This window comes from Lutra lutra, chromosome 4, assembly GCF_902655055.1.
Source record: "Lutra lutra chromosome 4, mLutLut1.2, whole genome shotgun sequence".
Lineage (NCBI taxonomy): Eukaryota > Metazoa > Chordata > Mammalia > Carnivora > Mustelidae > Lutra > Lutra lutra.
Window position 1 is genome coordinate 163,085,733 of NC_062281.1, and position 14,271 is coordinate 163,100,003.

Sequence of the window (14,271 nt, forward strand, 5' to 3'; positions counted from 1 at the left end):
TTAAAGTAGGCGGTGGCTTCTTTGGATACTGGTGGGCCCCTGAGGATCAGTGGCACTGAGATTTGGCAAGGAGTAAAAGTGGAACCTATGGTGGTTGTAAAAGGGGTGCTCCGAACTGAAGATTCCTATCAGGGAGCACCGATAAGCTGAGTTCCTTAGTGGTGTTGTAAGTAGGATCTTTTTGATGAATCATTTGGCCAGAAGCCTAGGGGAGGTTGGTAGTGATGATCAGGTAGATAGCATGATAACTGGAAAGAAAGCTTGGAATCTTGCTCTCCAGAAGTGTGATAGAAACTGAGAGTCATGGGGTGCCTGGGTGGCTCAGTGGGTTTAAAGCCTCTGCCTTCGGCTCAGGTCATGATCCCAGGGTCCTGGGATCAAGCCCTGCGTTGGGCTTTCTGCTCAGCGGGGAGCCTGCTTCCTCCTCTCTCTCTTTGCCTGCCTCTGCCTACTTATGATCTCTCTCTGTCAAATAAATAAATAAAATCTTTAAAAAAAAAAAAAAAGAAATTGAGAGTCATGGCTTGAGATTGTGGTGTTTTGAAAATAGAGTTCCAGGGAGTCTGTCTGAATTGTTCATGGGTGCTTTTTTTTCTTTCCCCAGTCTTAGCAGCATTTGAATGGAAGGCCAACTGATGGACTGAAAGGGATTGGTAGTTAACTGGGGACAGAGGAGGTAGACATTGAAGAATGGGAATGAAACATGCCATTTTGATAAGGTCTACTTTCACTGGAAGGGTAAGTGGCTAGAGAAACAAGGCCAGGGGTAGACCTTAAAAGGGAGTTCATGGTGATGGTGTAGAATGTAGCAGTTGGTTGATGTTGGTGAGGAATCCCCAGCTTGGTACCTCGGGATATTTGTAGGAATTGCTGGGATCCTGTTCCAGATCTGTGCCCACAGTTAGGTATTTCTCAAGAAGTCTTCATTGGAGAAGGATCCAGAGCTGCTTTTTGATTCATTTGGACAGAAGGAAGGTGTTTTTTTCTGGAGAGGAGCACGTATTGTCATGAAAGAAGATCTCTTATTGGCTCCCTAGCAGAGAGTTGCCAGCTTGCTCAGTAAAGCTCTGGGGTGTGACTTGCCAGTTTTTCTCCCCTGGATTGTGGCAGCAAGGAGAATGAAATGTCTGATGGCTAGAGCCAGGAGTGGTTGGCAGAAAAAGGCTTGTCCCAAGTGTTTGAAAGTGGGCCAAGGAAGGGTTTGCTCTAAGAAAGGAACTAAGACTTGTGGCACAGATTCTCACTTGGTCAGTATGAGGAGATAATCTCATAGATGTTCTAGACTAAACCTTTGTTTGTCACTGTGGTGGAAGAACTAGCAGCATCCTCATCATGTAGGAGCCTGTTAGAAATGCTGTTAGAATATCAGACCCTACTCCAGCACTAAATAGAATCTGTAATTTGACAAGATCTTTGGGTAATTTGAAGTCTGAGAGACACTGCTCTAGTCTAGACCAGTGGTTCTTAAACTTAGTCAGAAGAGTGATCAGAATTAACCTGGAGAGCTGGTTAAAACATGGATTATTGGTCCCAACCTCAGGGTTTCTGATCCAGAGTCTGGGTTAGAGGCTAGGAATTTGCATTTCTGGTAAATTCCCTAGTGATGGGATGCTCCCAGTGAGGGAACATGCTTTGAGGCCCACTGACCTCCCAAGCTTTTTCGTCTATAAAATAGGTCAGCGATTCCTGCCTGCCTTACAGAGATGTAAGATCAAATGAGCCAATGTGTGACAAAAGTGTTCCGTGCATTGTAGGCAGGATGTCAGTCTGTGTATTGCTTGCTCCATGGTCAGTGATTTTAAAAATCTGCTGTCATACCAGCACAACGGTTTTCCTATCCTGGCTTCTGGCCAGCAGCTTTGTACAGAGAGCAGGGAATCTATGAAGCACCCCATGGAACTAAGCCTTCTGTGAAGAGACCAGTAGCCCTTTCAGGAGCAGGGCCTCCTGAAGCCCAGCCAGTTTCTCTGGTCTCCTGCCCAAGATGCCTGGCCAGGACCTCTGTCTGCCTGAGTGGGCCTGGGCCTCTCCCGATCACCTGTTACCCTAAAGTACTGGATCTTTGGTGCAGTATTTGCACTGATTGGGAAAATGGTCTTTGACTAACCAAGCCTCTGATTCGTCTTGTGATCCTGAGCATGTTACGTGACTTTTCCTCACCTTACTGGTTGAGTAAATGAATAGTCATTGGCTGCATGTGCCCAAGTCCTAGAATGTGGACCTTGGATCCCCAAAGTGAGGGAAACTGAGGGAGAGGCTATTCTGATGAGAAGTAATACAACATAATGGTTCGAAGCATAGATTCCAGAACTGGACTCTGGATTTGAGCCCAGTCTCCACCACCTACTAATGGTATGACTTGCCTTGGGCAAGTTACTTGTACTCTTCATGCTTCAGTTGCCCTACTGGCAAAAAGGGGTTAATAATAGCACCAGTCTCATAGGACTGTTGGGAGGATAAAGTGTAAGTGCTTAGAACAGTGCCTTACATGTCATAGCTATAGGAGTTAGCTCTTCCTAGTGGAATTAGTACTAGAAGTCTTCTTAATCATGGCATCATTGCAGGGTATTGAGATAGAGCAGGTGGCTGGGAAGAAGGCCCTGCTTCTGGAAGCATAGAGAAAGCCTTTAGGCCTTCTATCAACATAGTGGGTAGAGCTGAAGCACCACCTAGAGATTTTTTTTTTCCTGTACTGGAATGGTAAGTTGGACTTGGAAACCTTCCATTTCCGTGCCCTCCCTTAGTCCTGCCTTTGGGGGGCCTCTCCTGCACACAACCCCGAGATTTGCTTAAATTAATTTTATGACCAGTATGTATACAGGTAGCTACAAAGGAATCATTTGGTTGTTTGCTGTCCTGGAGGGTTAGCTTCAAAGAGGCCACTAATATCTGCAGTTATTTACAATTGAGTATGTAAAAATGCTTGAACTGAGGTGGATCCAGAGTCACGTGAAGGTAGACACAGACAGGCACACTCCTGGGTGAGGATGCAGTTTTGAAAACTTTTGGGCCCCTTCATTTATTGGTATTATTATTTTTTAAAATTCACATTATAGTAAAAGTGAATTATAAATCATTCTGCACCCCCCCCCCCCCAATAAAGAATAGCACTGTCTATTTTCAGCCTCTTTTCTACATTTTAATTGCTTTGGGGTCTGTAGGGATAGTGAAAACGGACATATAGGTGAAAAACCAGCCTTTTAAAGCTCCAATTTTTTACCCTTCCTTGTCCTGAAACTTCGAGCATCAGCTCTCATCTGTCAAAGTGTAAATCAGCAATTAAAACCCAAACAGCCAAATGCCAAAGATGACCTGAAGCACAAAGCAACTGACAAACAAGTCCGGACAAATCGACGGGTAATTTATAAGCTTTGCCCTAAAATCTAATTATTTGGCAATTCGAATTTGCAGCCAGCCAGGGCTTGGCAATAAATTTAAACCGCCATAAATTATTTAGGAGCAGGCTGTGGTGTAAATCAAAACCACGAGTGTTTGTTTAAGAAATAAGCTCCTTGTGCATAAAATGTCTTTTTTTTTCCCCCAAGGGAGAAACTGTTAAGCAAACCATGCCCTGTTCGTTGCCCAGTGTAGCCCTCACTTTCCCCTCTCAACTTCCCCTCTTCCCTGTGGCCAGGAGCCTCCTCGATCCCTTGAGGAAGGGCCTGCCTTTGCATGGGACTTGTAGGCAAAACCCAAATATTTGCAGAAAACTCATGTTTTTGCCACGTACTGCTTTTTCTACCTTGTGGTGCAATGTCGCTTTTGGATTTATCAAACCTTTCCTTGCAGGTGTGTTGCAAAGTTCAGTATTTTCTTCTGAGGCCGGAGGGAAGGGGTAGGTTAGTTGTTACCATCTCTAAATTGAAGGAATGCTAGTTCCTGGGTTGAGAGGAGGAAGCCATGAATAATGATTTGCTGATTCCCTTATTTTAGACAGGACCATAGAGCCATCAGCTCAGGCAAAGGAGAAACTGTGCTTTGGAGAAAAGGTCTGTAAGAACGTGACACTATTAAATCTTCTGTCCCATTGTCAAGAAATTCCAGCAGTCTAACCTAAGTCCCTTCTCCTTAAAAATCCTTTTGTTATTGTTGTTCTATCTTCAAATATAATCTTATCACTGAAGACACTTTAGTTGAAGGGAGTTTGAATACCCTGAAAGCAACCTACACATTTATTTCTTGTAATCTGCTGGTTGTAGGTGTGAAATTTCACTTGAGATGCTATTACACTTTTGTCCTCAGTTAATCAAGACAATCTCTGGTGTTCCTCGTTGAGCAACTAGAAAGCAGCTCTGTCTAAAACCTTTGCTCCAACTTATACCTCTGCTCACTTAAAAAGGTAAAAGAATATTTACTTAGTTCTTCCTTTTTATCTGTCTTCTCTCCCCTTAAAAAAACAAAGAAAGGTTTGCTGCTGGCATTTTATTGAGGGAGACAACAGACACAGTAGGTTTGGAACCCTGGATACTTTGAACAATTCAAGTTCTGAGGCTTTTGTCCTGAGTTGTCAAGTTGTGGCTAATTCCCATCCACCATCAGCAGACCAGCTTTTGGGGACTATTATGCTCTATCCTTGGACAACCTAGTGGTCCAGGTAGCTTGTGGATAGTGAAGGGTGACCTGCTGTCCCAGTTTTAGCTCTGAAAGTTTTGTGTTCCAGGGAACCCTGGGTCTGGACAGACAGAAAGCTGGATGTTGGTGGTTTGTAGCAGTTGAGGGAGGATGAGAAGCCGCTTAAAGATGAGAGACAAGGTGCTTTGGGGTGTTCTATGTCTGCATTTGAATCCTGTCTCCACCACCACCTTTACCCTGTTTGTCACCTTCAGTAGATCACTTCATCTCCCTGACCTGTGGGGAGCTGTGTAAAAGCTGAAATGTTTCTCTTAGAGCCAAGTGCTTGGCTTCTGCCTTGCCATTTACGGCCCCCTCTGGTGTTACTCATCAGAAGCGGAGAGAGTGAGTTCTGTGTGCCAGGACAGAGCTGGGTGCTGGAGATGCAGACCTAAGGCTCCGGGTTCCCACTGTCCCTGCCCTCAGAGCATAGTGCCAGCTGCATCACTGTGCAGCAGTGGTCCTCCAGGACTTTCTGCCCAGGGAGGCTACATTCTGTGCTCTGGTAACTCGAGAGCAGCCTCTCTTCCGAGGAGATAGCAGGCCAAGCCTCCTAAAGACAGCCTTTCAGCCTGGAAGAATCAGCTCTTGAACTGTCAGATTCTGAAAGCTGGGAGCCCTGTTCTCTTAAGTCTCCTTTCCCCATTTGGAGTCCCAGTTCTGCCCCGTACAAGGAGTGTAACCTCGAGCAAAGCACCACTTCTTTTTGGGCCTGAGTTCATCTGTAAAATAAAGATCTTAGTGATTCCCACCTCCTGAGTTATTAGGAAGCTTCAGTGAGGTCGTTCCTGTTAAGCATCTGGCGGAGGGTCTGCTATGTAGTAAACAACAAATGGAAGGAATGAAATGATTCCATTTTCCACGTGGCCCTGAGGGTGTTGGGGCCAGCTCCTCTCTACTCTTTGCCCCTCAGACGGAGGAGCCACGTCTCCTTATATTTGTCTCTATGTCCACACCCAGCCCTTGCCTGGTAAATAGTACCTGCTTAATAGTGTTAGTTTATGAGCTGCTGCTGCCGCTGATAGGACCTATCTTCCAGGATTAATAAGGGTAAGATAAGAAAATGTATTTGCAAGCACACCTGTAAGTTGAAAGTCCTAACACTCAGTATGTCCCTCCACTAAGATGTTTATCGTAGTGCGTTGTTCATTAGTTGGTCAGTATCTTCTCTGCTCACTAGTCTGTGCACTTCTCCAAAGCAGAGGCTACATCTTTCCTCCAAATCCCCACTCCCAACACCCGTACAGTGCCCTGCTCCCAGTAGATGCCGCCCAGGTGGTTTAATTGAATGCACATGACATACGCATGTAAGGAATTGGGAAACTGTTAGAGGAGGAAGAGAGGGCTGGTGCACACACACTGGTTCTTCTTTCCTTCCTGGTGCTACCTCTGCGTAAGCAGACACTCAGCTACTCCTAAAAACTTCCTCCCAGGGGAATGAGGAGATTGAGGGAGGGAAAAGGAGGAGGGGCAGGAATAACAGTTTGATCATCATCAGAGCGCCTGCCTCCCGAAGCTAGCACGGAGGCACAGCTTCCCAAGCGCCTGGTTGGAATTAATGTGATCAACCTGTAACTTTGATCTTACCTTTCCGATCCTTATGAGCCAAAAACTGTTGGCCTGCTCTGGGTGCACTGGCTGCAGAGTCACGCCCCCTTGGTAGAGATTAGGGTTCCTCTCCCATGAATGGGCTGTTGGGGCCAGGATTTTGAGGTTCTGGGCTTGGATGGGTAATATGCGAGGGTTAAGAAGTACCAAAGTGAAATCCTTTGTGCTCTGACTCCCCAGAGGGTCTTCTGTCCGAAGCTCTTCTTTCCATCCTCATTGGCTTAAATGAGGGTGCCAGTGTGCAAGGTCACTGACACAGCAGCCACTGATGGTGCTGAGAAGGGACGCATGCAAAGTCGTGTTCTAAGATTGGCTCTTGGAAGTCCCTCTTCTTGGGCTTGGGGAGAAGGCCTGGTTGATGGACCTCTGGAGAGGTGTGTTTAGGATAGGTCCAGTTCGCTGTGTCCCTGGCCGCCAGGTCTCTCTGGGATCTCCTTTCTCAGTTTGCTTAGAGCTGAGGCTAGCTGCTTCTTCGTCCCTGGAAGGGTACTACTGAGTGTGAGCACGGGTTAGCTCCATTTCCCTCGGGGTGAGGGAGCCAGCAGCAGGAGAGGTGGAAGAGCAAGCTGCGGTGGGGAAACCCAAAGGCCATTTTCAGAGAATCTACCGGGGATGCCGACTTGGTGCTGGTCAGAGCAGGAGCTGAAGCGCTTACTATTTTATAATAAATACTAATGAAATTCTAGATCTGTAATAACATTTCAGATATCTAAAACAAACCATGTGCTTGTAAAAAAGTGGAAAGAGATCAACTTTAAGCCATAAATTCTTGGTAATAGAGGGTTTTTTTCTATTTATGTTTGATAGATATTTTTGTTTCCAGAGGAATGTCATCTCCTAATTTCATAATGTATCATGGGCTTAAGAAAATTGAATTTAATAAAAGCCAGAGATGAATGGCATCCTTAAAGGTCCCAACACTTGTCTTTATTAGCAGGACAAACTGCAGGTCTCCAAACACTGCTTCTCTCCAAATGAAAGTTTAAATGAAAAGTACAGTTGTGTCACAGGTTCAATTTCATTGTGGGCCAAGCTAACATTGTTAGTGAGGAACTGGCTGTATTTGTTTCTTTAGACACCAGGGCAGCCAAACTCACCAGGCTGTGGAGCTCCTTCTGGGGAAGTGCTGCTTCTCCGTAGCAGGAGAAGCAGGATACATCAGAAATTCGGGCATCCGGTGAGCCCCGCTTCAGAGGGAGTGCTTGGAAATCTTGGCTGTCTGGTTTTTCAGGGGGACCAGTATGTATTTTTGTGTATGTGTGCCTCCATTTTATTTTTCAGCACAAAACTATCTTCTGCCAGTTCTGCTAAGGAGTGTTTTGTGAGGAGTGAGAAAGGCCCGGGGGACTGGGGGAGTCTCCTCGTCTCAAGTTGGGAGGAAAGGTATCACCTAACCTAAGCAAAAGCTGGGGCCTCCTTGCCATTGCCCCCTCTGCCTCAGCCTTGTTGCCCTTCCTATCTCAGGGGGCTCCTGTCAGCTTCCCCATTTGGGGGGATCAGCTGGGGAGGCCAAGCAAACAGAACCTCTGGGTTTTTCTGTCATGAAATCTCACTGCCTTGATTGGGTCTTCAGTCCTGCTTGAAGGTGTTGGGTAAAAATAGATGCTTTAAAAACAAGCCCGATAATCACAAGTGCGTTTGAGGGAGAGGCTGCCTGGCTGCCCTGCGACATCAAGGAGATTGGCCATTTCTCCCATCTTCCCACTCGTCCACGTCCTGCACATGGTCAGGTGTCAATAGCTTCCGTGCTGCTCCTCCAGGCTGTCCCTGGAGAGAACCAGTTTGCCTTGACTTTAGTGATACTAGAAAGATCCCCTCTAGAACTGGGAACCTGGGGTAGGGATGCCGCTGGAGCTGACTACTGGGGGCACGGAGTAGGCAGAGCCCCCCTTCGCTCTCTGCAGTGGAGGCCTTTTCCACATGCTAATTTTACTCGGAGGATTTTGCTTTTATTTATTTTTTTTATTATTTCCTATTTGTCTCTTCCAGATGTTTTCAGGGCAGTTTTTTTGTGTTGTAAACTAATTCCATTCATGTTTTAAAAATTTATGAAAGCGCTAATAAAAATGTCAAAGTGGTAAAAATGTTAGCTTTTCCTCTGCTTTGATTAAATTTTGCAAACTGTTTTTGAATATTAAAAAGCAATAATTTTTTTTATTCTCTCTCCTCGCTTTCCCTTTTCTCTCTGGTGCGTGTGTGCTCTCCTGCCCTCTCCCCCCTCTGGTGCATTCCTCCCTTCCCAGGAGCGATGTGGGAGGCGTGCTGCACAGCCAGCGTTCTGCAAGCCTGTTTGCACACCAGGACCTTGGCGCTGTGCATCTCTATTAAATAACGGAGACAAATTAATCTTAGAGACACCAAACAAATTGTCACTCCTCCTCCTTCTCTTCCATTACGTTCCAGTGGACTGGGAAGGGCTGGCTAAGTGATTGGGGGGAGCAGGCTGGGGGAGGGTGTACTGCCTGAAAGAAAGGTGGGAAGCACTAGCTCCTATTACTCTTACTCAGTTTTCTGCTTCTCTTTAGTATCCCCTTTGGCTTTATTTATTATTTATCTTTTTTTTTTTTTTTTGAAAAACGAATGAAGAAACTCATCGGTTCTGCTTAAACTTCAAATGCAGAAGGCTCTGATTGGTCTTATGGCTGGTTGTCTAGGTGACTGGAGATCCAGGCCCATCCAGGGCAGAGGCCTGGGCAAGTGGAAGCAGTGGGGCTACTTTTGTGGGCTCTGGTAAATAGGCCTCTGGCAGAGAACCAGTTGGGGAAACTGGGGCAGCTTGTACTACTGTCTTCTTTCCTCTTTCCAGAGACAGTGGGAGTGGGGTGTGTCTAGTCCCTGCTGCCTGTGAGGGTAGTGACAGTGGGAAGGTTAGGATGGAAACTGAGCTGGTGCCATTTCAGTCTTGGGTCTGTTCTGTCAGGAGTTCAGGAGTCCAAAACAGTCCCTCATTCTTGAGTTCCTTGAAATGGTTGGTTAAAAAAGTGTGTTCTTCTTTTTCTATGTCTTTGCCATTCCAGGAAATCATCGAGTTCCCCATCCTGAAGCTAAATGGTCGGACCATGGAGATTGAGTCTACCTTTCACATGTATGTCCAGCCCGTAGTCCATCCACAGCTTACTCCCTTCTGTACAGAGGTAAGGGCCCTGGAGCGGGGCAGCCCGGGCTGCTGGGACAGGAGTTTTGGGTCACTTGTTCGCTGACCCTGCAGCTTAGGGCAGCTTGAGTCTTACTGCTGGTTAAGGCAGGTGAGCATGGGACCCAGCCATCAGCTGGCATTTTACAAAGTCTGCCACTCCACTTGCACTGCTGTGGTCACTGGGGACCCAAGAAGTGGCACAATCTGTCCCGGCTTCCCCAGCCTTTTCCCTCCCTTATTGTCCCTACCCCTCCTGGTGACCAGCACTTGGAGTGCTGCCCCACTCGAGGGTGGTGCTTCCGGGGCTCAGTTTCTCTTCAGTTCCATTTCCCTTTGGGCCTCTTGACAAGAAGTAAAGATTTCAGCTTCTTGGAAGGAGAGGTTATGTTAAGGCTCTCTTAGCTTCTGGTGATGTTTTTCTGTCCTGGAGCAAAGTGGCCCTGCTTGAGTTTGTGGGAAGCACAACCCTATCGTTGAGGAAAGAGAAGGGTGGTCTAAGTGGTTATATGAGGCTGAAATGGCCTTACCCTTATGCTGTGCTGGTATTGGACTCAGCCACTTTGCCAGCAGGTTAGTATTGGCCCCATTCTGCAGATTGTAAAACTGGGCTAACTTGAGATCTTGATGCTTGCTAGAGGCTTAAAAGAGCTAATAGCGGAGAGCAGGTGCCCCTGCAGAGTTCTTATTCTCAGGATCTTCTGTGACTAGTTTCCCCTGTGACATGGCATGTTTTGCACTGTGGTAGCCACAGGCTGTAGTGGAATCATGGGCCATGTATGTGTGGCAGCAGAAGTAATGGGAAAACATGAGTGTTTCTGGAATCTTTTTTTTTTTTTTTTTTTTTTAAGAATTTGGGGCTGGGGTATATTCAAGATAGTGTGCCTTTGTTTAGAAATCTACTTTCTGCATATAAGTGAAACATGAGAAAAAAAGCTCTTGAGTGACCCTAAAACCATTGTCTTGGTGTGGGGAATGCTGGGAAAGGGCCTACCTGCCACTGATGGGAGGGCCCCATGGACTCTGAGGTTGACTCAGCCCAGATACGAAGTTTCCGGGGGTTGCTACTGGGCTTGATGCCAGTGTTTCACGCCCAACCCAGATAGGCCTTTTGGTGCAGGCATCCATCTCCCAAGGTGTGTAGTCTCTCACCCCCTTTGTTCCCACTAATGATGTTGAGATTCTTGCTCCCTTGGAATCTGCTGTTTTTCCCCCCTTGTCCCCTGGAAATTACCTGTACCACCAGGGGGCGCTAATCTGTTCTTTTTGCCCCTTTTGGGAAAAAAAAGTCACCATTTTAATGGTGAAAATCCCCTTCCTTGTGGAAAGGGAAGATTTTCCTTAAGCAAGCCACTGGCCTGAAAATGCAATATCCTCTTGTCCTTCTCTTCCTCCTGTCTGTGTGCAGACTCCCCATGGGGGTTCCAGCTGCAGCTAGGCTACCTGGCACAGCCGGGCAGGCCCCAATTTGGGAAAGGTTACTCTTGTTTTGGCATGGAACAGTGCTGTTGGAGCTCAGCCCTGGGCAGGAGTGAGTACCTGAGAGTATTGGGAAAAGGGATTTTTTTGAGATCAGGGCTGCTGCTGCTTCTTTTGGGGGGTAGAGGGAGGAGGGATTGTGAGACTATGATGAGAGCTATTCTTCTTTTTTCTGGAAAGCTTCACCCCAGGACACACATACATAATTTGGAGGGCAGGAGGCATGGTGAGGTTGGGACCATTGTCCTGAAGCCTTATCTGAAAGTGAAGATGTGAGTGAGCTGTGGCACCAAGGGTGCGATTTCGCCTCAGGCTTCTGGAGCCTCCAACTCTCCTTGACCTGGTCCTGGCCTTTTGTCCAGCCTCACATTTTCCTGCTTCATGCCCTGCACTTTGCTCACCTAAGGTTGCCCCCTCACCGTCTCCCTGTGCCTGTGATGCTCTTGCCGGTACGCTGCTCCCACTCTTGTCCTCTCCCTCCCCACCCCCAACACTTGTCCTCTAGGACTTTGCTCAGGGTCACCTTCTCTGGGGAGCCTTCCCTGAGCCCATGGCTGGTGCCACCACCCAAAGCCCTGAGCGATGCATTATACTGTATTTACTTATGTGTCTCCCCACTAGACCGTGTGTTCTTTGAGGGCAGAACCTAGGTCTGATCTATCTCTGGCCCATCATTGGAGCCTGGTGCCAAGTAAGCACTTGACACGTGTTTCTTAAATGAGTGAATATTGTCAAAGAGTATTCAACCACACCTTGCTGCCTGCCACCCTGCCCCTGCCCTGAAGTAACTGTCCTGCTCACTCTGTCTTTTCGAGCAAGTGAAGTCTTCTTTGGAAAACCTCAGATCATCTAAATATTGCCGTTTCCATTCCAAATGGAGTGGAATATAGAGAAAGGCATGGGCACAGGATGCAGGCCGACATTGTGCGACCTCGTCCTGTGTGGCAGTGGGCTGCCTTTGGGGCAGAGAGAGAGATCATCACGGTCAGAGAAGATCTTTCTTCAGTAAGGATTGTGCCTAAGCATCTCCTCCAGTAGGATTCCCTCTTGTGCACAAGAAGTTCTTAAGAACCCTGGCCTGTGTGTGTATGTGTGTGCACACACATCATGACACATAAGTACACATATGAGCACATGCTTGTGCGGGGGAGAGACAGGCTCAGTGCTGGGCAGCCAAGAAGAGGGATGCTGCCTTGAGTGGGTATGTGACCCACATACAGACACTCTTACTGCTCTCTGTAATGGGCATGTGAGTAGCCTTCTTCACATCCTTTCTTCATTCCAGTTCATAGTCTGACTTGTTTCTAACAGAGACAGGATGGGATAAGTTTCATTCCTTCCCAAGCCCTTTCTCTCCCACATCTAGAATCTGTTCCAACCTGTCAGATCTCTGCTTCTAGCAGCTGGGCTGCTGCCAGAGTCCCTGACCATGTGTAGTCTTTTTTGTTGTTGTTGTCATTGTCTTGGGGGGAAAAAAAAAAAAAAAACTAGAAAAAAATACCAATTTTGCTAAATGCCAGTAAAGGGCTTTGTCTTGCACCTGTACTTATAAAGGGTTAGATTTATTGGTCTCTTTGTCTGAGGAGAAAGAGTGGGTCTGATTATCAGATTGTACACCAGAGACAAGTGCTTATGTAATCAACAAACTGTCTTGGTGTCAGAATACGATTGTGTTGGAGATAAACTGTGAAAGGAGAAAGCGCTGGATGCTGACATGCTATTGGCATTGAGTGTCCTGGGCTGCTTCCTGTAGTGGCTAGTGTTTATGATGAAGCCAGCTCGTTCCCGGACAAAGCCCTTGTGAGGGTAGGGGATCTCAGTAACCAGTCATGTTATCAGTCAGGGTTAAAAGCCCCTTGCCTTGTGGTTTCCGAGTCTGGAGAAGCGGGAGTTAATCTGTAATCCCTCAGTGAAAGGAGCCACAGAGCACACATTAATTCTTCCTCTCACCTCTCCAGCTTTAAGTGGTTAAGGTCTTTGAGCTCTGTTTAGCCTGTGAGCCCTGGTTCTCAGCTTAATAATACTTGGCTTTGCTCTAGTACCTTTCATTGTGAGGATGTAAAAGCTTTTTACAAATATATATTAACCCAAGTGGGATTGGATTCAAACTGCAGCATGAAGGACTTAAGTTATGCCTAAGGTAGAACTTTCCAGTATTTATTAAATTTATTAAATTAGCTTTCATGGCTTCTGTTTTATGTCTTAGAGATGTCTTAGGTTGTATCAGATACAGGGACTAATTTCTTAATTTCACACTCTTCTTCAACTAGTGCCTTGGTGGAGCCAGTAAGATGTAGTCTGTCCTTGGAAGGCTTCATACAGGGGAGTGAGGGCTTCCCCTGGAAGGGTGCCTCTAGCTGAACCAATAGTGCAAGCGCCTGTGTCTCTGGAGGTTGAATTCAAGCCCTTTAGGACGTCAGCTGTAAGCTGTGTCTGGCTGAACCACGAGTGGTCTAGGAACCAGGGAGAGAGAGAGGGAGCTGGTCTCACTGGGCTTCTCCCAGGCTGATGTTCCAGGCTTGCTGACCGCTGGACAGGAGTGTGAGAAAGCCCCAGGACCCTGGAGCCCTACTGCCTACCACCAGGGTGGAAAAGGCGGGCCTAGTCTGTAGTGAGAGGTCGTGCAGAGCGGTGCCCTGGTTTTCCTTTATAGTGCAGTGACTTTCTCTCCCCACATTAGTGAGTTTCTGGGGGCCAGGAACAGGTGGAGTACATAGATGCTGACCCAAGACCCATCTCCAAGGAGGGAGGTCTCTTGACAAGGGTGCCATTGGTTTTTTTCTGTGAGTGAACCTTTCTGGAAACCCTTCAGTGCTCAGCTCATCTCAGTGACCCTGGGTATAAGGATTCAAAAGAAATGGTAGACCTAACCTTACCCCAGAAGACTCAGATGAGACATGGGAATGGCACACAGACCCTAGAGCTTTCTAAGAAGCATGAGTGGCTATAGGTTTTCCAGGATAGTCCTTACCCAAGTCTTAGCTCCAGGCTTGGGGGTATGGCTTGGTCCTGGAAGAATGAAGCAGGAGAGAAGCGGGGCCAGGAAGAGCAGTGGTGGGTGCTTGTTAGTCACCTGGGTAGTGCACCTGGAGTCAACAACAAGCCCACTCTGGACTCTGGCCTCTGTGTGCCTGAGACAAAACACAGGGCCGCTGCCTGCTTAGGGTGTGCTCTGGAAGGTGTGCAGGCTCTGGGTGCTGGCAGGGCTGGGCCTAGAAGGGGCTGCCAAGAAGAATGCAGATTCCATGAGGGCAGGGATTTCAGTTTTTCCTCACGGCTGGATCCCTAGTTCCTGGAATGGGGCCCAGTACATTGTAGGCTGTCCATGAGTAGTTGTTGACTAAATGAAAGGAGGAGTGTTAGCTCTCGAAGATTAAAGCTGCTGACCCAGAGGTCTTCCTCACCCCTCACCTCCCAGCCCCACCCCTAGCCCTCAGTGG

The 14,271-nt window shown here is 47.3% G+C and overlaps 1 protein-coding gene across 7 annotated transcripts in view; it reads left to right on the forward strand.

The window, feature by feature from the left end:
- ERI3 (ERI1 exoribonuclease family member 3) overlaps positions 1-14,271 on the forward strand; it is a 125,784-nt gene that overhangs the window by 23,866 nt on the left and 87,647 nt on the right. For all 7 annotated transcript variants that reach the window (XM_047725686.1, XM_047725687.1, XM_047725688.1 and 4 more), the window contains one exon: positions 9,237-9,353. In XM_047725686.1, coding sequence (XP_047581642.1) covers positions 9,237-9,353 — 117 coding nt within the window. The remainder of the gene's footprint in view (positions 1-9,236; positions 9,354-14,271) is intronic.